Source organism: Macaca thibetana, chromosome X (genome assembly GCF_024542745.1).
Source record: "Macaca thibetana thibetana isolate TM-01 chromosome X, ASM2454274v1, whole genome shotgun sequence".
NCBI lineage: Eukaryota > Metazoa > Chordata > Mammalia > Primates > Cercopithecidae > Macaca > Macaca thibetana.
Genome location: NC_065598.1, coordinates 81,240,701 through 81,267,983, shown reverse-complemented (window position 1 = coordinate 81,267,983; position 27,283 = coordinate 81,240,701). Strand labels below are relative to the sequence as shown.

The window sequence follows — 27,283 nt, the reverse complement described above, 5'->3', positions numbered from 1 at the left end:
ATTATTATTTTTAAAGACGTATTATCTACATTCCAGACTTGAGCACTTCACTGGGACTAGTTTCCAGTGTAAGTGAAAAATCAGGACGGAAATAGGAATTGAATTATTTGAGGAATGGGATGTAGGGAAAGGGAGGGGAGTTGGGGCAAGTTTCTTTGAATTGGCTAAAACAGCGGGGACTCTTGGGAGTGCCAAGCATAAGCTCTGAGACTCTTTCCAGCCTCTTGCTTCACCATTTTAAGCTCTTAAGAGACGATGAAATAAAGTGGTCAAGCGAGCCCTGCTTTGCCCCTCCCTCACCACGCGGGGGAGCACGTAGGCACTTTGATACCGGCATTGTGACTTCGGCACTATGATGCAGTGACCATGCAAGGGCAGGCTGGTGGTTATACTCCTCCAAGATCATTTTCTTCTTCCCTTTACTTCCCCGCTTTCGGCAGGGAAAGGCCAGATGACAACCTGAAACTCAGCCAAGCTTGCAGCTGTGGTCGCTGGTGAAGTCAACTCCAGCAAATCGGAGGCATTAATAACCTTCCTGAGGTGGTCCTCTCTTTTTCCAATTCCCACCTTGATAGAGGGGTATCTCAAAGTGGCGAATCAAGTTGAGAAGAACTGGAAACAGCCACAGCCAACAACCTCCCACCACAGCACTACAGTTAAGGGATCCTGTTCCATCAAGATAGCCATCAGCCAATCAGTTGTCTGCCAACCCATCATCTGCCACCCCATCCTTAGTCAACCAAGCAGGAATCAACAGGGCATGAACCAATCAGGCACGAATCAATCAAGTTTATCAGATTCGAACCAAACCGGCATAAACCAGCCAAGCACAAGCTCACTTGGTATGAACCAAATGGACATGAACCAACAGAGTGCAAGCCTACATGAAATGAACGAAGTGGACACGAAACAACCAAGTATGAGCCAAGCTGGCATGAGGCAATCAAGTACAAGCCTACCAGACATAAACCAACCTGGCATGAAACAACCAGGCACATGGCAATTAGGTAGGAGCCAACCAGATATGCTGCAACAAGAACTGAGCCAACTAGTCCTGAGCAAAGCAGGCATAAGCCAACCAGGCCCATCGCAACCAGGCCCAAGCCAATCAGGCCCCAGCCAATCAAGCATGAGGCAAGTAGGCACGAACCAATCAGGTATGAGCCAACCAGTGGTGGGGCAACTAGACAGCCAGTCCGGTAGGAGCCAACCAACCACGAGACAAGTAGGCACCAGCCAATCAGGCACAAGCCAAATAAGCCTGAGCCAACCAGGCGCATGGCAAACAGGACTGAGCCAACCAGTCCTGAACCAACCAAACATGAGTCCACCAGGCATGTGGCAACCAGGCATAAGCCAGCAAGTCCCAAGCCACCCAGACATGAGTCAACCAGGCATGAGTCAGCAAGTCCCAAGCCACCCAGACATGAGTCAACCAGGCATGAGGCAGCAAGTCCCAAGCCACCCAGACACAAGTCAACCAGGCATGAGTCAGCAAGTCCCCAGCCAACCAGTCATGAGGCAACCAGGCACTAGCCAATCATGTAAGAACCAAACAGACATGGGCCAACCAGGTGCAAACCAATCAAGTTTATCAGATTCCAACCAAACAGGTATAAACCAGCCAAGCCCAAGCTTACATGGTGTGAACCAATTGAACATGAACCAGCTGAGTGCAAGCCTATATGAAATGAACCAAGTGGATATGAAACAACCAAGCATGAGCCAAGCTGGCATAAGGCAATCAGGTACAAGCCTACCAGACATAAACCAACCTGGCATGAAACAACCAGGCACGTGGCAATTAGGTAGGAGCCAACCAGGCAGGAGCCAACCAGGCATGTGGCCACAAAGCCTGAACCAACTATTCCTGAGCAAAGCAAGCATAAGCCAACCAGGCCCATCTCAACCAGGCCCAAGCCAATCAGGCCCCAGCCAATCAAGTACGAGCCAAGCAGGCACGAACCGATCAGGTATAAGCCAAACAGTGACGTGGCAACTAGACAGGCTACAGTCAGGTAGGAGCCAACCAAGCATGAGACAAGTAGGCACCAACCAATCAGGCACAAGCCAACGAGTCACATGGCAAACAGGCCCGAGCCAACTGGCCCGGAGCCGACCAAACATGAGTTCACCAGGCATGTGGCAACCAGGCATGAGCCAGCAAGTCCCCAGCCAACTAGGCATGAGACAACCAGGCACTAGCCAATCAAGAAAGAACCAAACAGGCATGAGCCATCCAGGCAGGGGTCATCCAGGCATATGGGAACCAGGGCCGAGTCACCCAGGCCGGAGCCAACAAGAGCTGGACCAATTAGTACTGAGCCAACCAGGCCTGAGTCAACCAGGCAGGAGCCAGCCAAGTGTGAGCCAAATGGGCATGAGGCAGACAAGCATGGATTATTTTCAAATAAGACCTGCAGAGGCTGGAGACTGCCCAGAAATTTTGCGACTGATTAAAGTAAGCCCATTTTTATTACATGGAGCCTCACGGCATTAGTGTAGGGCTGAAAGAGTAAGAGAGGCATAGTTGGGGTTCGAATTCTGCCTCTGCTAGTTATGTGTACATAACCTCTGGTAGTTACTTAACCTCTTTACTCTTCATTTTCTGCATCTAAAATTAAGATTATAACAATATATATCTCAAAAGACTGTTGTTATGAGACAGTAACATAAAATGATTACACATAAATTGCTTGGCATATAGTAAGGGGCTCAAAAAGTTATAGGGGAACCAATTCCTGGAAATTTTAGGGACTGAATGTGTTCTGTTTCCTGGGGAAATTTTAACTTTAAAAGAGTATCTTAGAGAAAAGAAATGCTTACCTTAAACAAATGACCCACCAATGATAGAATTTCATATTTTAGTGGCAAAGATTTTGGAGTAGGAGTCTCATTGCTTCTAAGGCCACACCTACTTGTTGAAACTGATGATCAGCTAACCCAAAAAACAATAGTCACATGCAACAAATTTTCCATACATTCTCAGACAGTTCATTGATCACTGAAGCCCAGCCACAGACAGCCCTCAGGAGCCAAGCAGCTGGGTTACATATTTCTCATTTAAATGTTTATTTGAATGGCTTCCTTGGAAATCATTCCAGTTGATTAAAGGGGATAAAGTATCTAGTAGTTCACAGTTACTGTGCTGAAGTTCTGTGGTGCTGAAAGCACTCATTTATGTGATGGACAACCTACACAATTCCATATAAAGCGGTAGACTAAGTTCTTTATGGAGTAAATATGTGGCTGGAGCAAGGCACAGATTATAGATATGCAGACCTCATAAGTGTTTTGTAATGAAAATGTTTTAATATCCTTACTAATATATTTAAATCTTGTCTAAATCAGGCCAAGTTTGTGTTCCCTTTGGAGAGTGTGTTTTAATGGTCAAAATAAAATACCCATAGTTTTCTAGTGAAATCCACCTGTGGAAGTGATTCTAGGCCTGGTTACAGATCTGTAAGAACTGGGTTATCTGTCGTTTTATGGCTTACATTCTATTCCATTTCCACAAATTCTTACATCATTTCTCTAACTGGCATTAATCTGAATGATTAGATAACCTATCAAAATACTATGCCCAACAGATTATTACAGATTCACATTCTTCCAGGTGGTAGAAAACATTTTTAAAAGAGTTTTTTGTAGTTCTAGCATCTGACACCTGGTTGGCAATTAATAAATTTATTATTGAATGATGATCTCTTTACCTGGACAAATGTACTTTTCCTAGCTTTCCAAGCAATGCCCATTGTCATCACCAAGGGAATAATACATCACTAGATCACCCCATTTCAGTGAAACTATCTGTAGGGTTTCTGGTCACATTTACTTTTTAATTTGTCACATGTATCTGATAATACGTAAGATGTTTATTGGGAGTAATTTTAATGAGTATTCATTGTGGAAAAATAATAGAAAAGCTAAATTACTTACTGTCTCACATACATGTATATAATGATTAATTGGCTTTGAGTTTTATGTTCTTCTTAATATTTTATGTCCATTTGTCCTAACTCCTGTTCATTGCTAAGTTTGCAAAACAGTCTCTCTTTGCAGAGGAGTTTATTAGAGTTTGAACCACAGTAATTGCTTAGCTGAATATATTGCAGGTTTTATTGACTGTTCCATTCCAAGTATCCTCTGTATGAACTCATTTTATACTCTTCTCAATCACCACATCACAGCATTATTTGGGAGCCTAGTCATTTCATTGCCAGGCAGCCATAACTTCTTGCTTACCAGAATTTCTAAAGCTTTATATTGTGGTGGTCCCTAAAGTGTGGTTTTGGACCATTGGTGAACCACAGATGGTGCTGAGTAGTATTAATATTTTATTTTTCTTCATTGTACAAACATTGAATGCATATTAGGGGAAGATTATACACCAAGTAGTATAAAAGATATAAGGATTCTTGGATTACAGTCTCTACCCTCAAGGAGCTTACAGCGTCTTAGGGGAGGTATCAACATAAATATTGTCCTCCCTGATCAATCCATTCTTTACACAGCAGTCAAAATGCTTAAAATTCCATTGAGATTCTGGCTGTCTTGAGAATAAAATCCAAACTTCTTACTAATGCTCTATGTAATCTGGTCCTTGCTGTTCTCCTGTATTTTAAAAGCTTATTTCCATTAAAAGTTTAATGCAATTCCAGTCAAATTTTCACATAGAAACATTTTAAAAATCCAAAAAAGAAGAGTAATGAGGGGAGATGATCTCTACCAGATATTATAAAACTGTAAGTAATTAAAATACTATGGTAACTAGTGGACAGATAGATCAATGGGACAGAAAGGAGAGCCCAGAAGTTCTCTTAAGTATGCAGTCAGCCTTCTGTATCCATGGCTTCTACATCTGTAGATTCAAACAACCATGGATTGAAAATATTTGTAAAAATTGCAACTGTACTGAACATGTACAGACTTTTTTCTTGTCATTATTCCCTATACAATACAGTATAACTATTTACATAATATTTACATTGTATTAGATATTATAAGTAATCCAGAGATGATTTAAGGTATATGAGAGGATACACATAGGGTATTGCAAATACTCTGCTATATAAGGGGCTTGAACACGCTCAGATTTTGGTATCCTGGGGCTGAGGGAGCAGGTCCTGAAACTAATCTCCCATGAATACAAAGGGATGACTGTAAATGAGGATGTAGTATATGATAAAAGGGACATGTCGAGTCATCCAGGATGGGTTATTCAGTAAGTGCTGTTGGGATAATTGGGAGGAAAAGATAAAGGTGAAATTCTACCTAACTTCTTACACCAAAAAAAGTTGAACAAATCAATTATTAATATTATGATCTTAAAAAGAAAATGAGTGAATACCTTTTGCTTTCCAAGCATGAGATATAAACCGTGAAGGAAAAGAACCTGAATATGTAAAAAACAAAAAACAAAAAACAAACAAACAAAAAAAAACATGATATAGTAAAAAGCCACAATAAAAAAGCCTCAAGTTAAAATGGCAAAAACATCTCACAGGCAAACACCTGAGAGACTTCTCTGTAAAGCCTATGAGCTTCATAATACATAAACTTTATGACAGCTGCCTTGAATGCTCAGTAACATTTTTTGCTTTACTTCCCAGTTTCTGGCTGCATTCAAGGTTACTAATCTGGATAATAGACATTCATATGTGTGAGGTATCAACATAGTTAATCTCTCTAATAATATTTATACATCCTTTTGTTGCATTACTGTTTTAGATTTTGTTTCTAGATGACTGGGATTAAGTCTGACTAACTTTTAACACTGCCCAGGATATCACATGTCAATAAATGTTTAATACAAATTGTATGATGATTATCATCTTAATAATTTATTGCTAAATCATAAACTGAAGGTTTTATCTACTTTGACAGGAATTGGCTGCCTGTGAAAGCATGCTAGATGCAATGGAGTTAACAGCAGCTGGTAAGATACTTTGTGGTATTTTCAGAGCAAGAAAAAAAAACACACAGTACTACTTAGATATGTGGAAGCTATTGCTCTTGGTACACAAAGATGACACCATTACTAGCATGTACAGGACATACATTTGATAGCTTTGTCAGAGCTCCACTACTTTATTTTCCTTATTTTTAGTACAAAATTGTTACTTAAGAGCTCTTACACCTTTACAGCTGCAATAGACCAGCTGGTTTTCAGAATGTAAAATGAGGAGCGTTACTGGTCAAAAAAGTATAATTTAACACCCAGTATGTTGGTAGTAGCTTGATACAATGAAATCGATAAAAGCAAAATGATTTAAAATATTTTCAAAGTATTTACTACATGTCGATAGCAAAATTAATAGGATAGGCCAGTGATTTGTGAAGAATTAGAACATTTTAGGGAGTAAATATGAAGATGAAAAGATTATTAATGTTTATAAAATTACAAATGGCAAAGACTAGGTGAAGACAGTTATCAAAATCTAGAAGAATTGATGAAGGATAACTCCCTGAAGTTGAATACTTCAGAATGCATGTAATAAACTGAGAACATTCTACCAAGGAGATAAATGGTTTCACTATAATACTGGGTGACAGATTCAGAAGGAAGTTCTGGGATGTTTGTGGAGTCTTTTGCGCCATGCCCTAACAAATGAGTCTTAGTGCCTCGGTCAGAAATAGAACCCTGAACCGCATAGATCATGGATCAGTCGTCTTATGTGATGATACTTATGTTCTTATACTTGACAATTAACACCACTAGAATGTTAACTAAATAGTAATTTTGTTGGCTTAAAAGAAATAGTAAGAAATACAAAGTTGAAAGTAATGTACACTCTATGAAAGCAGTACTCAAACTGAAGCAGCATAACAAATTGAGCATCCCTAACCTGAGAATCTGAAATCTGAAATGCTCTAAAATCAGAAACGTTTTGAGCACTGGCATTACACTCAAAGGAAGTGTTCATTGGAGCATTTCAGATTTCAGATTAGGGATGCTCAACTGTTGAGTATATAATGACATTTTAAAAATCAAAAACATATCAGACATTCAAAACACTTCTGGTCTCAAGAATTTTGGATAAGGAATACTCAATCTGTACTATGTTAAGATAATGCCCCTACACTATTCGTTGTAGTTAGGAAAATACTGCTCAGGGTAATATGTAACAGTCATAACTAAAATACTTTGTATACTCCAGCATCCTGCCTTAGGATTTCAGTATATATTTAAATTGCAGTAATTTCATAATGTCCTCAGTCCTGTTTTTATCTTAAAATGTCCTTATGTACTTATATAGAGGCCAGTGAGAGATTTGATTTTTGTTTACTCTTACCTATTGTTGCAAACTTTTAAAAAATGTGATTAAATACACATATCATTTTAACTATTTGTAACTGTATAATTCAGTGACATTCAATACATCCATTGTTGTGCAACCAGCACCACTATCTATCTCCAGACCTTTCCATCACCCAACTGAAACTCTGTAATCATTAAACAATAACTCCCCATTGCCAGCCCACCTCCCCCTAGGCTCTCATAACTACTATTCTACTTTCCATCTCTACCAATTTGCCTATTCTAGGTACCTCGTATGACTGGAAACATGTAATATTTGTCCTTGTGTGTCTGTCTTATTTCACTTAGCATAATGTTTCAAGTTTCATCCAAGTGGTAGCCTGTATCTGAATTTCTTTCCTTTTCAAAGCTGAATAACATTCCATTGTGTATATATAAAATGTGATTATATATATATAACTTTATTTATCCTTTTATACATTTTGGCTGTTTCCATATTTTGGCTATTGTGAATAATGCTGCTGTGAAACATTGGTGTACAAATATCTGTCTGAGTTGCTGCTTTCATTATTTTGGCACATACGTAGAAGTGGATTTCTGGATCATATGATAATTTTTTTTTTTTTGAGGAGTCTCCATACTGTTTTCCACAACAGCTGCATCATTTTACATTCTCATTAGCAAAGCACAAGAGTTCTAATTTCTCCACATCCTCATCAACACTTATTTTTGTTTTTTTGTAATACCCATCCTAGTCTGTATGAAGTGCTATCTCACTGTGTTTTGATGTGCATTGCACTAATGATTAGTGATGTTGAACACCTTTTCATGTGCTTATTGACCCTTTGTATATCTTCTTTGAGAAGTGTCTATTTATGATATTTCCACATTTTGGAATTGAGTTGGTTTTTTGTTGTTGTTGAATTGTAGGAGTCCTTTATATAGTCTGGATATTAACCCCTTATCAGATATTATTTCCAAATACTTTCTCCCATTCCATGGGTTGCCTTTTTGTTCTTGATATTGTCCTTTCACATACAAAGTATTTTATTTTTGATAAAGTCCAATTTATTCATTTGTCATTTGTGCTTTTGGTGTTATATCCAAGAAATAATTGCCAAATCCAATGTCTTGAAGATTTTCCATGTTTCTTCTAAGAGTTTTATAGATTGAGCACTTATGTTGAGGTATTTGATCTATTTTGAGTTACATTTTGTACATGCTGTGAAGTTAAGGGTCCAACTTCATTATTTGCATATAGATACTCAGTTTCTCTAGTACTGTTTGTTGAAAAGACAGTCCTTTTCCCCATGAATGGTCATAGCACCCTTGTCAAAAATCAATGGATCAGATATGTGAGGGTTTGATTCTGAGGTCTCTATTCTGTTCCATTGGTCTATATGTCTGTCCTTTTGTCACTACCCTACAGTATTAATTGCTGTAGCTTTGTAATAAGTTTCAAAGTCAGGAAGTGTGAGTCCTCCAATATTATTTTTTGTTTTCAAGATTGTTTTGGCTCTTCGGGGCCCCCTGGAATTCCATATGAATTTGAGGATCAGCTTTTCTGTTTCTGTGAAAAAGGCTGTCAGAATTTTAATAGGGACTGCATTAAATATGTAGATCATTTTGAATAGTATTGGCATCCTACCAATGTTGTCTTCCTATGCATATATAGGTTTTTTTTTTTTTAATTTCTGTGGATCTTTTCCAGTTTCTTTCAGCAATGTTTTATAGCTTTCAGTATACAAGTTTTTAACCTCCTTGATTAGATTTATTCCTAGGTATTCAATTCTTTTAGGGGTTATTGTAAGTGGTACTACTTTCTTAATTTATTTTTTGGTTTGTTTTTTGCTGCTATATAGAAACACAACTTATTTTTGTTTGTTGATCTTGTATCCTGCAACTTTGCTGAATTTGTTTATAGCTCTAGAAGATTTCTCTTAGATTCTTTGGAATTTTCTCTATATAGAATCATGTGATCTGCAAATAGAGATAGTTTTAGCTTTTCCTTTCTACTATGGATTTTTTTTTTTTTTTTTTTTTTTTTTTTTTTTTTTTTTTGAGACAGAGTCTTGCTCTCTTGACCAGACTGGAGTGCACTGGCACAATCTCAGCTCACTGCAAACTCCGCCTCCCAGGTTCAAGCAATTCTCCTGCCTTAGCCTCCCGAGTAGCTGGGATTAGAGGCGCATACCACCACACCTGGCTAATTTTTGTATTTTTAGTAGAGATGGAGTTTCACCATGTTGGCCAGACTGGTCACGAACTCCTGACCTCAGGTGATCCACCTGCCTTGGCCTCCCAAAGTGTTGGGATTACAGGCGTGAGCCACTGGGCCTTGCCTATGAATGGTTTTTATTTATTTTTCTTGTCTAATAGCTCTGGCCATAACTTCCAGTACAATGTTGAATATCAGTGGTGAAAGTGGGCATCTTTGCCTTCTTCCTAATCTTAAGGGGGAATGTTTTCAGTCATTCAACATTAAGTGTAATGTCGTTTTCATAAGTACACTGTATCATGTTGAGGAATGTCCCTCTATTCCTAGTTTTATAAAAGCTTTTATCTTGAAAGTGTTGCGCTTTAGTCAAATGCTTTTTTGGCATTCATTGATTTGATTTTGTGGGTTTTCCCCCTTTGTTTCATTAATATGATGTATTAAATTGATATTCTTATGTTGCTGCACCCTTACATTCCTAGGATAAATCACACTTGATTATGGTGAATAATCCCTTTAATATGCTGTTGGGTTCAATTTCCAATTTTGTGGAGAAGTTTTTAACCTATATTATTAAGGAATATTGGCCTGTAACTTTCTTCTAATATCTTTGACTGCCTTTGGAATCAGAGTAATGCTGACCTCACAGAATTAATTATAAAGTGCTTCCGTCTCTTAAATTTTTGGGAAGAGTTAGAGGAAGACTGGTATTAATTATTCTGTAAATGTTTGGTAGAATTCACCACTGATGAGGCCATTTGGTTCCTTACTTTTTTTTGTTGGGAGATCTTTGATTACTGATTCAAAGTCTTGCAGGTCTGTTGAGATTTTCTGTTTCTTCTTAAGTAGGTTTAGGTAATTTGCATGTTTGAAGGAATGTGTCCATTTCTTCTAAGTTTTCTAATTTGTTGTTATATAAATCATAATATTTTTATACTCCCTTTTAATGTTGTAGTGTTGGCAGTAATGTCCTTATTTTCTTTTCTGATTTTAATTATTTGCATCCTCTTTGTCAGTCTAGCTGTCAATTTTGTTGATCTTTTCAAATAATCAACCTTCATTGATTTTCTCCATGTTTTTCCATCCTCTGTTTTATCTCTATCCAATTTTTATTATTATCTTCTTTCTGCAAGCTTTGGGCTTAGTTTGCTCTTCTTTGTCTAGTTCCTTAAGGCATAAAGTTAGATTATTGTTTTAGATCATTTTTTAAAATGGCATTTACAGCTATAATTTTCCCTCTGAGCACTACTTTCACTACATCTCGTAAGCGTGTTTGTTGTGTTTTCATTTTCATTCATCTAAATGTTTTCCTATTTCCCTTATACTTTCCTCTTTGACCCATTGGTTGTGTACAGTGTGTTGTTTAATTCCCACATATTTGTAAATTTCTCAAATTTTTTTCCCGCTGATTTCTAGTATCATTGTACTGTCATTAGAAAAAATATTGTGTGTGATTTTCATATTTTAAAATTTATTAAGACTTGGTATGTGACCTAATGTATCTATCCTAAAGAAAGTTCCATGTGTACTTGAGGGAAAAAAATGTGTACTCTGTTGTAGTTGGATAGAACTTTATGTATATGTCTGTTAGGTACAATTGGTCTATAGTGTTCAAGTCATCTACTTTTCTGTCTGGTTGTCCTATATATTACTGAAAGTGGGGTATTGAATCTCCTATTATTGTCTTGCTGTGTACTTCTCTCGGTTCTGTCAGTGTTTGCTTCATATATTTTGGAGCTGTGATGTTCAATGCATGTATATTTATAAATGTTATATGTTCTTGGTGAATTAACCCCTCTATCATTTCATAATGTACTTTGTCTCTTGTAACTGTTTTTGACTTAAAGTCTATTTTGTCTGATACTAGTATAGCCACCCTAGCTCTCTTTTAGTTACTATTTGCATGAAAGATATTTTTCCATCATTTCATTTTCAACGTATTTGTGACTTTGGATCTACAGTATGTCTCTTGTAGACAGTATATACTTGGATCATTTTTTTGTTTGTTTGTTTTCCTTAATCTATTCTGGCTATCTCTGTGCTTTGGCAGGAGTGTTTAATCCATTTACATTTAATTACTGATGAGGAAGGACTCGCCTGTACTATTTAACTGTTTTCCATATGCCTTAAAGCTTTTGGTTGTCCCTACTTTCCTCCATTAGTCCTTTTTTTGTGTTTTATTTTTGTAGTGAAACATTTTGATTCCTTCTCATTTCCTTATGTGTATATTTTATAGACTTTTTTTGTTTACCATGGGGATATTTGATGGTTACAACAATCTAATTTTGATTTAAACCAACTTAACTTCAATAGCATACAAAAATTCTTCTTATATATATATCTCTGTCCCCATCTTCTGTTATTGATGTCAGGGATTACATCTTTACACATTGTGTGCCCAATAACATACATTAGGCTGGGCATGGTGGCTCACGCCTGTAACCTCAGCACTTTGGGAGGCTGAGGTGGGTGGATCACTTGAGGCCAGGAGTTTGAGACTAGCCTGGCCAACATGGCAAAATCCCATCTCTACTAAAAATACTTAAAAAAAATTAGCTGCGCATGGTGGCAGGTGCCTGTAGTCCCAGCTATATGGGAGGCTGAAGCACAGGAACTGCCTGAACCCAGGAGGCAGAGATTGCAGTGAGCTGAGATCATGCCACTGCACTCCAGCCTGGGTGAGCAAGACTTGTCTCAAAAAAATAAAAAATAATAATTATTTTTATCCATTTGTCTTTCAGACAATGTAGAAAACAAAACGTGGAGTTAGGGTCATCTCTCAGTATATGCAGGAGATTGGTTCCAGGACCCACTGCATATGCCCAAATCCATGCATACTCAAGTCCCGCAGTGAGTCCTACTGAACTCACATATATGAAAAGTCAGTCCTCTGTATATGTGGGTTTCTCCTCCAATGAATATTGTTTTTGATTTGTGTTTGAAAAAAATCCATGTGTAAGTGTACTTGCATAGTTCCAACCCATGTTGTTCAAGGGTCAACTGTATAAACATAATTACAATACTACCTCTTATAATTGCTCATATATCTGTCTTTACCAGAAATCTTTATTCATACAACTTTTAGTTACTGTCTAGATTACTTTCATTTCAACCTGAAAGACTCCTTTTGGCATTTCTTTTTGGGCAGGTCTAATGGTAATGAATTCCTACAGTTTCTTTTTTTTTTTGCGGGGGCGGGGAAGGGGTGTCTGGGAATGTCTTAATTTCTCCGTCATTTTGAAGGACAGTTTTGGTGGATATAAAATTCTTAGCTGACAGTCCCCACTCCTCCCGCTCCTCAGACTTTAAATATCAATCCACTGCTTTTTGGCTTCCAAGGTTTCTGACAGGAAATCAGATGGTAATCTAATTGAGGACCCTCATATATGACAAATTGCTTCTCTTGCTATGTATTCTCTGTCTGGTTTTTGAGACTTTCATTATAATGTGTCTTGGTGTGGATTTCTTTGGGTGTATCCTACTTAGAGTTTGTTAAGCTTCTTGTATTTGTAGATTCATGTTTTATGTCAAATTTTGTTTTCAGCAGTTATTTTTTCAAATTCTCATTCATTCTCATGCTCTCTCTGTCTCTCTCTCTCTCTCTCTCCTGTCCCACAAGATATATCCTGTTCCACTTAATGGTGATGATGTCCCACAGACACTTTTGGCTTTGTTCACTTTTCCTCATCCCTTTTCTGTTTTTCAGACTCAATAATTTCACCTGGCCTAGTTTCAAGTTCACGGATTCTTTCTTCAACTTATTCAAATGTGTCTTTGAACCCCTCCAGTATAGTTTTTTTTGTTGTTTGTTTGTTTGTTTTCCATTTCAGTTATTATACTTTTAAGCTTCAGAATGTTAGGGAGAGGATTTTTGTAAATTTATATCTATGTTATTTTGTTTATATATTTTTTTCCTGTATTTGTGCATGTCTTCTTTTATCTCTTTGGGCATCTTTAAGACAGATGTTTTAAGTTATTTAGTCAAACATCTGGCTTTCTTCAGGTATGTTTTTTGTTAATGTATTTTATTCCTTTGAATGACCATCGTTTCTTGTGATCTTTGTTGAAAGCTAGACTTTGAAACTAATACTATGGTAACTTTGGAAATCAGATTATCCTTTTCCCCCAGGATTTGATGGAGTTTATTTTAAAGCATTACAGGGTGTCTCTGTGTCACAAATCAGCCTGAGTTGACAGCTTAATGTGTTCTCAGGTCCCCTCTGTGTCTTTATCTAGTCACACATGGTAACTTTCTAAATTCCCCTGCATATATGTTTTTAATTCCCAAATCTCTCACAAAACAAGGCAGCTCCTTTAAATCTCCTGGAAGCCACTTCAGCTTGTGGGGGTTTCCAAGTCCTCACCTCAGTGATCAGAGTAACAATACACAGTCAAAACACAGAACTTCAGTATTTTGAGGACAAGATGTTTATTGATCACTCTGGTTCCAGCAAACTGCTACAGAAATACAGGTTGCTGTTCCCATGGAGTAGATGGTGTTGAGTACTGGGTAGCTGCCACCTCACTGATGGCTGAATTTGATCCAAATTAACTGCAGTTGACCAGTCAGGCTGTCTCCTGTAAGTTGCAAATGTTCAGATAAACTCCAGAGTTCCAAAATACTCACTTTAGTTTCTGTCAATACAATTGCTATCCAGGTGGAAAAATTCCTAGTGCTTCCTATCCACCATATCCTTCTCTGCTGTAAACTTTCTGACATACTATATATGAATTGATATTTCAGATTTACTCAGAGATGGCTTTGGGGACAATCCCCTTTTCTACTGCCTGATTGCAGAAGTAAATGAGCAACAAAAACCATCAGGTAGAGTAAATCTTTCTTCTCCAGTTTAATCTGGAATATATTTTTTCCATGCTGAAAAATAGTACAGTTTTGCAGCATATAATTACTATTAAGCAGAAGAGAAAAGAATGGGTATAAACCCAGTTTTTTGGTAAAGAATATGCATGGTATCTACTTATGTTTGTATAAGCATTATTATTATTATAATTTTTTAAGAGACGGGGTTGCTCTGTCACCCAGGCTGGAGTGCAGTGGCATGATCATGACTCACTGCAGCCTCCAACTAAACTCCTGTGCACAAGTGTCTCAGCCTCCCAAGTAGCTGGGACTACACATATGTGCCACTATGTCCAACTAGTTTAAAATTATTTTTTGTAGAGACAGGGTATCACAATGTTGCCCAGGCTGGTCTCAAATTCCTGAGCTCAACTGGCCCTCCTGCCTTGGCCTCCCAAAGCACAGGGATTACGGCCATGAGCCACTGCGCCCAGCTAAAATTTTTTGGAAGATCGTACACCACACTATAAAAAGAAGGCTTATATCTTAAAGGTTATATTTTAAAGGACTTAAGTCCTCTACACTGTAAGTTTTTGTACTGTTATTTTTTTTCAATGAGCATTTATTACTTTAATAGTTAAACAAACACCAAAAGACATTCAATTTGGGGGTAAAGAACTGGCTAAGATTCAACACAACCTTTCTACACCCTTTCTACTCCCTTCCTAGGCAAATTGACTGTTGGATTTGCCATGTACTACTTTACATATGACTCATGGATTGGCAAGGTACTTTACCTAGAGGACTTTTATGTCACACGAGCTTACCAAGGTAAAACTAAAATTTATGATATTTATTGGGTGAAATTCAGCCCCCAATATTTCACGTGGGTCCTTTTCTATGTTCCCTAAGTGTTGACTGGTCTGAGAAATAAAGGGAAAGAGTACAAAAGAGAGAAATTTTAAAGTTGGGTGTCCGGGGGAGACATCACATGTAGGTAGGTTTCTTGATGGCCCCCTAAGTTGCAAAACCAGCAAGTTTTTATTAGTGATTTTCAAAAGGGGAAGGAGTGTACGAATAGTGTGTGGGTCACAGAGATCACATGCTTCACAAGGTAATAAAATATCACAAAGCAAATGGGGGCAGGGTGAGATTACAGGACCGGGGTGAAATTAAAATTGCTAATGAAGTTTTGGGCACGCATTGTCATTGATAACATCTTACCAGGAGACAGGGTTTGAGAGCAGACAACCAGTCTGACCAAAATTTATTAGACAAGAATTTCCTCATCCTAATAGGCCTGGGAGTGCTACAGGAGATCAGGGCTTATTTCATCCCTTATCTGCAACCATAAAAGACAGACATTCCCCAAGCAGCCATTTCAGAGGCCTCCCCTTAGGAACGCATTCTGATTCTCAGGGATGTTCCTTGCTGGGAAAAAGAACTCAGTGATATTTCTCCTATTTGCTTTTGAAATAAGAGAAATACGGCTCTGTTCCACCCGGCCCACAGGCAGCCAGACTTTAAGGTTATCTCCCTTGTTCTCTGAACATCACAGTTATCCTGTTCTTTTTTCAAGGTGCCCAGATTTCATATTGTTTAAACAATTTATGCAGTCAACGCAATCATCATAGGGTCCCTGAGGTGACATTCATCCTCAGCTTATGAAGATGATGGGATTAAGAGATTAAAGTAAAGACAGGCATAGGAAATCACAAGAGTATTGATTGGGGAATTGTTAAGAGTCCATGAAATCTTCATAATTTATGTTCAGAGATTGCAGTAAAGACAGGAATAAGAAATTATAAAAGTATTAATATGGGGAACTAATAAATGTCCATGATATCTTCACAATTTATGTTCTTCTGCTGCAGCTTCAGCTGGTCCCTCCGTTCAGGGTCCCTGACTTCCCACAACATCTCTCCTTTTCTTTTTATATAAATGTGCCATGGCGATGAAGGCTTGTTCATTCTCTCAATTTTGACGCAGGATTCTTTGACTGGTCTGGCACACTAAAGACAAGCCGATTAAACAGAGAAACATAATTCCAAAATTTACTACAGTTGAGCCCCCAATAGACTTAACCCAAGTCGTGGGGTTTAGTCCATAAAGATTTTCTGCCATCTGATCTAAGGCCTCAGCTCCAGGCACAATGGATAAGTGAGCTTGAAAGCCTTCAAAAATTTGTTTCTTTAATTTAGTTATGTCCAATGATAAATTATCTTCCCTACCCAGAAGGTGTCCTTTGGCCATTTCCCATGAATGATCAATCTTGTTATAGGAATACAGGGTGATACAGAAAGAAGAGGTATTCCAACCGCACTGCATTTGCATGTGATGTTCGAGACTCACTACCCGATCTCCAAGCCAAATTAACAGACGGTCTTAAATCATTAATTTGATTAGCCAATTTTTGATCAATGCCTTGAAGAGAATTCCACATTTGGGTGGAATTGGCTTGCCAATTATTAACAAAATGAGCCGTTTGAATAGATTGATGTAATGTCATTCCGGTAGTGCTGGCCAGTGCAGCAACTGTAATTAGGCCCATGATCACAGCGATTGAAGTGAAAACAAATCTCTTAGATCTTTTTAGAATTTGCTGTAACACTTCATTAATTAAATGTATTGAGGGGGAGGATTCCCAAGGTCTGGGCAAAGTTACCAGAATCCAGATTCCTTCTTGAGCTCGAACCAACATTACTTTTCCTAGAGTCAAAATGGGAGTTAATACAAGTGTATAACTGACAATTAATGCATTGGACAGTTTGATTGTTCGTCCAAATTTTGTTATTTCCCACTAACAGCATGTAAGAAGGCTTAACACAACTCTGTATGGGAACAGTCAGGTTGGAAGTAAGTAAAGCAGAATGTCCAGATCTACGTTGATACTGAGAGATGGGGGCGGTAGCGGGAACAACAAACAGAATAGTTTCCCCTTCCCATACTCGCAGTCCAGACATGGCAATAGCCAATTTCCAAAGTTCTGGGTGTTCTAGGCTCAGAATGGGGAGTATCATACAAGGCCTGGGGGGGGGGGGCGGGTAATGCCTTTATCTTCCCATTTTAAGGGAAAGAATGAGCTGAACCTCCTATGCAAAGTAGAATGATGATTCTTGTTCTCCCAATAAGAAATAAAATAAGTAGCCTCCAGGCATTCCTTTCCGCCAGAGGAGCAATTGTTTTTTAAATAGCCCTTGGGTGCCCAGTCTATTACTAAACCATATGAGTCATTTTTTAATATGACTGCATGTGAGTTAACAGTCTTCCCAAATTAAAGTTTTAGATGGGCCCTCAAAATTTTTAGGGCATGGTTTTCCTGCAGATTTATATTGAAAGTATGGGATATCTCCCATTACTCCCCCTTTCATTTGTTTTAAAGTAGAAAGGGAGAGGCCAGAGATCAAATGTCCCGGTTCCTCTGTAACTGATCTCTCCGGAAGATAAGCAGCCCAGACTTGAGTTTCTAGATGGATACAACCAGGTGCATGTCCGAGGCACAGAGGTGGGTATTTATAACCCATGATAACATTAAATGCAGTGCCTTCTTCTCCTAGTTGAGCAGGGCAATGGTCATCTGTAGCTCCAGGCATCCACACACTATTGTTAGTGTAGATTTCTGCAGAAGCATCAATCCAGGTGAGAGGTCTAATAAATGGAGGAAAAGGCTCATAAGTCCAGTAAGAATAATTTTGTGTAGCAGGTAAATCAGTGCGAGAGGAAACTGGTGAGACAGAAAGTATAAGGAGGAGAATCATTAAATAAAACCTAGCGTAAGTGAGATTGAGGGCTGAAGGAGGAAGAGAACAGAGGGATGTTATTTTCAGGCTAATAGAAATAGTGAGATTTTTAGGTTTGTAAGGAGAAAAAGAAAGGTAATCAGGAGAAGTGGGATTAGTTAGATGGGTCTCCATTGCCATCAGGGAGGACTGAACCAGACCCATTGTGATTTGGTGTGCCTGCTTCTGAGGAGTTGGCACAGATCTCACCACGTCTGAGGGCGGTCTCTGACATGGACGTCTTTTCCATGTGGTTTTCGTTGTCAGTATTCACCCGAAGCTTGAGTCTCCTGGTGGGTACCCAGACAGGGGATTGATGATCTCCTGGTGAAACACAAGTATATCCTCTTCCCCACATTATAATTGTGCCAGGTTCTCAGGTATTAATTTGGGAGTTTTTCCATAACACTGGCTTGCCTTCGTTTAGGGAGAATTTTTTGCCTGTATAATGGCATTCGGCTGCAGTTAGATTATTATCTTTAGGAACATTAAAAAAATGTAAACAATGCCAAATATAATTGGGAGTGGGGGGTAGTTAAATCATGTTTTTGCTGTTCAGACTCTTTGGACAATTGGGTTTTTAAAGTGTGATTGGCCCGTTCCGCCACAGCCTGTCCCTGAGGATTGTAAGGGATTCCAGTAATATGGGAAATCCCCACTGTTGCATAAATAAATCAAAAGCCTTACTAACATATCCGGGGGTGTTGTCTGTCTTTATTTGATATGGAAGCCCCATAACTGCAAAGCAAGAATACAGATGTTTTTTAACATGGGCCGTGCCTTCCCCTGTTTGGCAAGTAGCCCAGATAAAACCTGAGAAGGTATCTACAGAAACATGTACATATGACAGTCTGCCAAAGGAGCTAACATGAGTTACATCCATTTGCCGTAAAGCATTAGGAGTTAGGCCTCTGGGATTAATGCCAGGTTCCTGATTTGAAGTATAAAAACTTGGCACTGAGGACAGCTGTGAACAATAAACTAAGCCTGTTTTCAGGTAAGAGCAAATTTATCTTTTAATCCAGCAGCACTGACATGAGTGAGATTATGGAACTCCTGAGCTTCTTGGGTTGCAAAAGATCAAACAGTCGACCTTATGGTTACCGGCAGACATGGGTCCTGGTAAAGTGGTATGAGATCTAACATGTGTAATATAGAAAGGGTGTCTAGTTGGCGAAACACCTGTTGTAACCTTGAAAATAAAGAAGCCAATTCAGAATTATCAATATGTTTGATAGTAGCAGTTTCTATATTTTTAGTGGCATGTACAACATAAGCAGAATCAGAGAAAATATTTAAAGGTTTGGGGAAATCCTGTAAGGCAGTAATCACAGCAATTAACTCTGCCTTTTGAGCAGAGGTATAAGAGGTAGAAATAAGCTTGTCTGTAGGGCCTACATGACCAGCATTGCCATTACTGGAGCCATCAGTGAACACTGTAACGGCCTCAGGAATGAGCTGATCTTTGGTTAATCGAGGGACCACCCAAGACGTCATCTTTATAAAATCAAACAATTTGTTCTTTGGATAATGATTGTCAACGCCAATGAAATCAGTCAAGTGAATTTGCCACAGTACGGAATGTTGAAAGGCGGTTTGAACTTCGAGTCAATTGAAAGGAACTACAATTAAATTCAGATCAAATCCAGAAATTTGAAGTATTCTACACCGAGCCTGTCCAATTAATATGGCTATTTGGTCCAGATAAACAGACAAAGTTTTTGACACAGAATGAGGAAGAAAACACCACTCCACTAAATCATTATGTTGAACTATTAGTCCAGTAGGGGAGTGTAATGAAGCAAAAACCAGAAGTTGAAAAGGCTGAAACGGCTGTACTCTAGATAACTGGGCGGTCTGGTTTCTTTCCTCTACGAATTCCAGTTCTAGTAAAGCCTCAGCGGTCTAAGTCCTGGGACCGCGGAGACTGGAATCTCCCCGCAGTGTAGAAAACAAGTTAGACAGCGCATAGGTCGGAATACCTAAAGCAGGTCTTAAATAATTAATGTTACCCAAAAGTTTTTGGAAGTCATTTAATGTTTTCAAAGAATCTCTCCTAATTTGAACTTTTTGAGGTTGAATATGTTGTTTATCGACCACCATTCCTAAATATTGAACAGGAGTGGTCTGTTGAATTTTATCCTGAGCGATGTGTAACCCAGCCTCTGTAACATGGCGGCTCGAAATTTTGTAACAGTCAATTAATTATGTCTCAGTGGGGGCAGCAATTAAAATATCATCAATAAAATGAAGAATACAGGCCTGGGGAAATTGGGCTTGAGCTGGTGAAAGCACTTGTCCAACATAAACCTGGGAGATTGTAGGGCTAGTCAGTATTCCCTGAGGAAGTACTTTCCATTGATAATGAGCTGCAGCCTCCTGATTATTGATAGATGGTACAGTAAAAGCAAATTTTTCACAATCCGATTTATGTAAAGCAATATAAAAAAAATCTTTAAGATCAATAACTATGAGAAGCCAATTTTTAGGTATTAAAGCAGGAGCAGGCATGCCGGGTTGGACAGTACCCATAGGTTTAATTATGGCATTATAATGGCTCTTAAATCGGTTACCATCCGCCACTTGCCTGATTTCTTTTTTTTACTAGAAACACAGGAGAATTCCAGGGGGAAAGAGAAGGTTCCACATTTCCAAGTTGTAACTGTTCAGAAACCAATTTAGTTAAAGCCTCCAGTTTTTCTTTAGAAAGCAGCCACTGCTGAATCCAAACGGCTGTGTCAGATTTCCATTGGAAAGGGATAGGATCAGGAGGCGTGGCAGCTGCCGCCAGTAAAAAGGATAACCTAAACTAGCCCTGTTTTCTTTTATAGTAACTGGGAGGGGTTTAGTAATCCCTTCATGCTTTGGACTGAGACCGAGCCCAGGAACAAACCCCATGTTTTCCATCATATGCTGACTGGGAGCACTGTAAGAGTTATGTGGAACATTAATTTCAGCCCTCCATTGTGCCAGTAAATCTCTACCCCCAAAATTAATGGGAATTGGCCTGATATAAGGCTGCATTGTACCCTTTTGACCATCAGGGCCAGTATGAGGCAAGACAAATGTGTTGTCATAAACTTCCTCAGCTTTTCCAACACCTACTTGTCCCATGTTAGTGGGATGTTTAAGCCAGGAGGAAGGCCATAAACTAGAGGAAATAACAGAAACATCAGCTCCAGTATCTACTAGGCCCTCAAACTTTCTTCCTTGAACGTGTACAGTGCAGGTGGGCTGTTGTTTAGAAATTACATTAATCCAATAAGCGGCCTTTTAACTGCCAGAGCCCATCGCAGGGCTACGTGTCTTATCTCCTTTGTTTAAAATGGTATGAGGTAGTAAAAGCAATTGAGCAATTGACTCACCATCCGGAATGGAAACAGGAACCTTGGCAGACACGATTAATTTAATCTCATCAACAGAATCAGAATTAATGAGACCAGTATAAATGATGATACTTTTAGCAGAGGTGGATGCCCTACCTTAACACCAGACCCACCGAACCTTGAGGTAAAGGGCCATTGACCCCCGTGGGGACAATTAAAGGCAAAGAGATAGGTAGTAAATTTAGAGGAATAGTACTACAGAGATCGACCACCCCGCCCCCTACTGCGGAGGTGGACAAGCATTGTACTGAGACAGGAGAGGCTGGGACCCATTTGGTTTGGCTGTAGGTAAATTTGTTTGTGCTGAGGGTTGCATTGGGACCACCTGAAGCAGAAAAGCAACATTGGTCTGAGTCTGAAGCGTCTCATTTGATATTGGGGCCTGGGACTGGCCCCGCTCCCCGTTTCCCTGGTGTTGTGGCAGGGGATTTCCATCTACATCTATCTTTAGAGTGGCAATTACTGGCCCAATGTTTACCTTTGCGATAATGTGGGCAAACAGTAGCAGCAGCATTTGGTCGTGTTTGTTGAGCTGGCTTGGCTGCTTTTAAGTTTTTAACAGTGCAATTTTTTCGAGTATGACCAAGTTGACTGCAATTATAGCAGGCTCCAAGAAAAGAATTAGTGGGACCAGTTTGGTTGGTGTCCTTCATGTCCGTGCCCACAGAATAGCTTTGTGGGTGTCTGATCCAATGCCTTCACAAGCTTTAATATATGCAGGCAACACCTCGTGATCAGGTAAATTTTGTTGTTGGACAGAATGCATGGCCATTTTACACTCATGGTTTGCATTTTCAAAAGCTAACATACAAAGGAGAATACCTTGAGCACGCTCATCAAGGACAGAATTTTCAAAAGCATCTTGTAATTTAGCTAAAAACTCAGGGTATAATTCAGAGTGACCCTGTTTAACCATGGTAAAAGAAACAGGAGCTTGGTCTGGAGCAGGTAATTTATCCCAAGCTCTCATACACACCTTTGTTACTTGTTCTGTGGTAAGAGCATCAAAGTTTAATTGGGCATAAGAATCAGACAAACTATCAGAGCCTGTGAGCTGAGCCTGAGTAACTAGTTCAATTTAGTTCAATTTAGCTGAGCCTGCAAACGAGCCTCTTCTGACCACCAAGTACAAAATTGTAAATGCTGAGATGGGGTCAGAACAGCTTTTGCCAGTCTAAAGGAAGCAAAGTGACCTCTGTACAAAAAGTGTGTAATACCATTTTAACATAAGGAGAAGTAGGACCATACTGAGTACAAGCATCCTTAAATTCTTTTAAAAAGGTAAGATTAAGAGGTACATAATGACGCATTTGTACCCCTTGGAAGTTAGGTGGGTCTAATGAAGGAGACCACTATTACTCATGCTGCCCTCCTCCCCCCACCTTGCCTAGTTCACAAGACAGGAGTAAAGAGAGAGAGAAACAAAAGTAAGATAAATAGCCAGACAACCTTGGCACCACCACCCGGCCCTAGGAGCTAAACAAAGTAATAATAATAACATCAACCCCTGGCCTAAACTACTTGTGTTATCTGTAAATTCCAGACACTGTATGAAAAAAGCATTATAAAACTTTTTGTTCTGTTAGCTGATGCATGTAGCCCCCAGTCACGTTTCCCACGCTTGCTCGATTTATCATGACCCTTTCACGTGGACCCCTTAAAGTTGTAAGCCTTTAAAAAGGCCAAATATCTCTTTCTCGGGGGGGCTCGGCTCTTAAGACGCGAATCTGCTGATGCTCCCGGCCCAATAAAAAACCTCTTCCTTCTTTAATCCAGTGTCCGAGGAGTTTTGTCTGTGGCTCGTCCTGCTACAGGTCTAGAGCGACCGGATAAGTCCACGTGTCTAATCCACTTGTTTCTTTGTTTTGGCATAATAAGCGTTGCATTGAAGTTTCAAGAGTAGGCATCTGAGATGGAGTTGGCATACAAGTGACAGGAAAAGCATGTGTAGATAAGGGGAACTGAGGGTGAGAGGGTTGGACTGGAATGAGAGTGTGAGAAAAGGGCATTGGGGAGCAGAAGGAGCAGAAGTATACTGGTGATTACTGGCGTTCATGTGTGAAGAAGGGTACGGGGAAGCAGGCTGAATGGATGGCAAAGCGACCGGTTGAGGAACCAAAACGACAGGAGGGTGAGGGGCTGAAGAGGACAGGGGAGGGCCTGCAGAATTATAGGTAAGTTGTAGTTTGGTCCCAGAGCCATTAGGTGACTCCAGAGATTTGAAAAGAGAAGAATTAGCATATATATGGTCCTGGGCTGTGTGAGTCGGGGCGCAGGAGCTACAAGTACCGGCTCTTCATGAAAAGAAAAGATCGTCGGGGGTGACTGTAATCTAAAGTCACCAGAGTTAGACATTGAATTCTCAACATCGTCAGGTGGGGGAGGAGTAGACGAAGGGAGAGGCTGATCAGATAATGAAGGCTGTGCGGGAGAGGAAGGTTGAGGAAGAGGTGGAGGGTCGTCAGATTCAGAAAACTGTGGTAACTGTAGGGGGTCACGAGATTGGCATGTCATCAGGACAGCATGTACCAAGGCCCAATCACCCCAAACAGTGACAGGAACATAATTTCCTGTGGAGACCAGTTCCCAGAATGTTGCACCAACACAATCCCATATTTCTACATCTAAGGTTCCTTTTTCAGGAAACCAAGGACAGTATTCTTCCACTGCCCTGACTAGAGTGACTATATTTTCCATAGGCACTCGAACACTGCCCTGTTTTAATAAGAGTTTAATATAGCAGAGATAAACATGATGTTTAGACTCCACATGACCCACAGTTAACCTGGACCATATACAGACTCCTCACCAGTTGTCAGGGAGTTGAACATACATATCTGTGGACCAAATTGATGACGTTTCTCCGCACCTACCAAAGGGACTCAGGTTCCCACATGCACTTGGGAATAAAGAAAGACCACGTGGGCGCCAGATATCTGGGGAAATTCAGCCCCCAGTATTTCACGTGGGTCCTTTTCTATTTTCCCTAAGTGTTGGCTGGTCTGAGAAATAAAGGGAAAGGGTACAAAAGAGAGAAATTTTAGAGGTGGGTGTCCGGGGGAGACATCACATGTAGGCAGGTTCTGTGATGCCCCCCAAGCCGCAAAACCAGCAAGTTTTTATTAATGATTTTCAAAAGGGGAAGGAGTGTACAAATAGGGTGTGGGTCACAGAGATCACATGCTTCACAAGGTAATAAAATATCACAAGGCAAATGGAGGCAGGGCGAGATCACAGGACCGGGCCAAAATTTAAATAGCTAATGAAGTTTCGGGCACGCATTGTCATTGATAACATCTTATCAGGAGACAGGGTTTGAGAGCAGACAACTGGTCTGACCAAAATTTATTAGACGAGAATTTCCTTGTCCTAATAGGCCTGGGAGTGCTACAGGAGAGCAGAGCTTATTTCATCCCTTATCTGCAACCATGAAAGACAGACGTTCCCAAAGCGGCCATTTCAGAGGCCTCCCCTTAGGAACACATTCTCTTTCTCAGGGATGTTCCTTGCAGAGAAAAAGAACTCAGCGATATTTCTCCTATTTGCTTTTGAAATAAGAGAAATACGGCTCTGTTCCACCCGGCCCACAGGCAGCCAGACCTTAAGGTTATCTTCCTTGTTCTCTGAACATCGCAGTTATCCTGTTCTTTTTTCAAGGTGCCCAGATTTCATATTGTTTAAACAATTTGTGCCGCTAACGCAATCATCACAGGGTCCTGAGGTGACATTCATCCTCAGCTTATGAAGATGATGGGATTAAGAGATTAAAGACAGGCATAGGAAATCACAAGAGTATTGACTGGGGAAGTGATAAGAGTCCATGAAATCTTCACAATTTATGTTTAGAGATTGCAATAAAGACAGGCATAAGAAATTATAAAAGTATTAATTTGGGGAACTAATAAACATCCATGAAATCTTCACAATTTATGTTCTTCTGCCACAGCTTCAGCCGGTCCCTCCGTTCGGGATCCCTGACTTCCTGTAACGATACTTCTAAATACCTTAAAAATTAAAATGACATATTTTAAGGAGACAAGATTTTACTATACATATGGTGTTTTAGTTAATGTAACTTATTGCTACTTAATGAGTTTGATCACTATCCTAGATATTCTTTCATGCAGTGAACACTCAGTCACAGATTAGAAAAACATTTTATTACTTCCTCTCAAGGTTTGAATAAGCCAAGCTATCACATGGCTATATGTTTTTTTTTTTTTTAATTTTGTTTTTGAGACAGGGTTTTCTGTCACCCAGGCTAGAGAGCAGTGGTGTGATCACGTCTCATTGCAACCTCGACCTCCTACACTCAGGCAATCCTCCTACCTCAGCCTCCCAAGTAGCTGGGGCTACAGGCAGGTGCCACAGCACTCAGCTAATTCTTTATGTTTTGTAGAAAGAGAGTCTGTGTTGCCCAGGCTGGTCTTGAACTCCTGGGCTCAAGTGATCCTCCTGCCCTGGCCTCCCAAAATGCTGGGATAAGAGGTGTGAGCCATTGTGCCTGGTCACACAGATATACTTTTATCTTTAAAAATGCTTTTACATTTTAGGTGGTTTTCAGTAAAAATAGATAAGAAATACACCATTATAAGACAATAGTGGCAGAGACTCACTTCTTCACGGATCTTTAAAATAAACCCAAACTCTTCTCTGACCTTCTGTACTTCATTCCAATTAGGAAAAAGGGATATGAAAGCATTCATGAGTTGTGTTTCCACAAGCTATTAATAATATTAAAAAAAGATACAGAGTTTTAGATATTACTTACTTTAAACTAAAGCAAATGACTAGTTAAGTGAAATTTGCAGTTTTCATTTTGCATTGTCTATTTAAAAGGTCTAGGTATTGGAGCTGAAATGCTGAAGAGGCTAAGTCAGGTATGTATTACAGTTAGTACTGATATTCTATTCACTAACTTTTTCTTCAATAAATATTCACAGGGCATAAATTAAATCATTAATCTCACCATTTGAACATAACCCCAACATATACTTCAAATTTCTACCCAAATTAAAGTGGATTTTCAAATCAGATGATCATATACAGCATATGAGTTACAGTCAATTAAAATTGATTTATATATAATCCACAACCACACTATACACCCTTTTTGCTATCAAGTGAAAGTAAAGAGGGAGATTAGAAAGCATTTTTATTCAAAAAAACAGGCCCACAGTATAATATTACAAGACTATAAAAGGAAGATCTTCTTGTATTTTGGAAACATATCAAAACATGTATTCTTATAGGTACACCTTTTCTATATGATAAAGGCTTTGCAAATATCAGTTTTGAGCTTTTAAAGAGGGCTTTGAAGCTCAGAACAGTGAGTTTTTTTTCTTTTTACAGCTATAGAAAAGTTCAAAAGATAACTACTATATTTGGAAGTATTATTCACACATAGTGTCTTGCATAGAGTAGACCTTCAATAAAATATAAATGTTAATGAAGATTATACTTTCAAATGAAACTAATATTTGCTTGTTTGTTTTTAAACAGATAGCCATCAGAACTCAATGTAACCGCATGCACTTTCTTGTCGTCATTTGGAACCAGGCTTCTGTCGACTACTACACTAGTCGAGGGGCTTTAGACCTTTCCTCTGTGGAGGGCTGGCATCTCTTCAGTTTTAACAGAGAAGAACTCCTGGACATGGCATGGGAAGAATGAAAGAGGCCTTGAAACAACTCATCCCAACATAGCCTCCAACATTTGACTGTCACCTGAGTCTACCAGCAGTTTGACTTTGTTGTACAATACAGCAAGTGATCATCACATTCTTGAGCAGATCTTTTATTTTGAAACAGATTTTATAGCTCTAGTCAACTTTCCATTATC

General features: G+C 39.3%; 2 protein-coding genes across 2 annotated transcripts in view; one reads left to right on the top strand and one right to left on the bottom strand.

The window, feature by feature from the left end:
• Positions 1-443: 443 nt before the first annotated feature.
• Positions 444-27,283, top strand: SATL1 (spermidine/spermine N1-acetyl transferase like 1). The gene is made up of 6 exons (XM_050776502.1): positions 444-2,461; positions 5,887-5,938; positions 14,221-14,301; positions 15,007-15,108; positions 26,282-26,322; positions 26,945-27,283. Exons 1-6 carry the CDS (start codon positions 761-763, stop codon positions 27,113-27,115), a joined length of 2,148 nt encoding a protein of 715 aa, XP_050632459.1. The 5' UTR covers positions 444-760; the 3' UTR covers positions 27,116-27,283.
• The window catches only part of APOOL (apolipoprotein O like), an 89,134-nt gene continuing 86,802 nt past the window's right edge, over positions 24,952-27,283 (bottom strand). Inside the window, exon 9 of the mRNA XM_050776419.1 lies at positions 24,952-25,446. Coding sequence (XP_050632376.1) covers positions 25,439-25,446 — 8 coding nt within the window. The 3' untranslated portion in view covers positions 24,952-25,438. The remainder of the gene's footprint in view (positions 25,447-27,283) is intronic.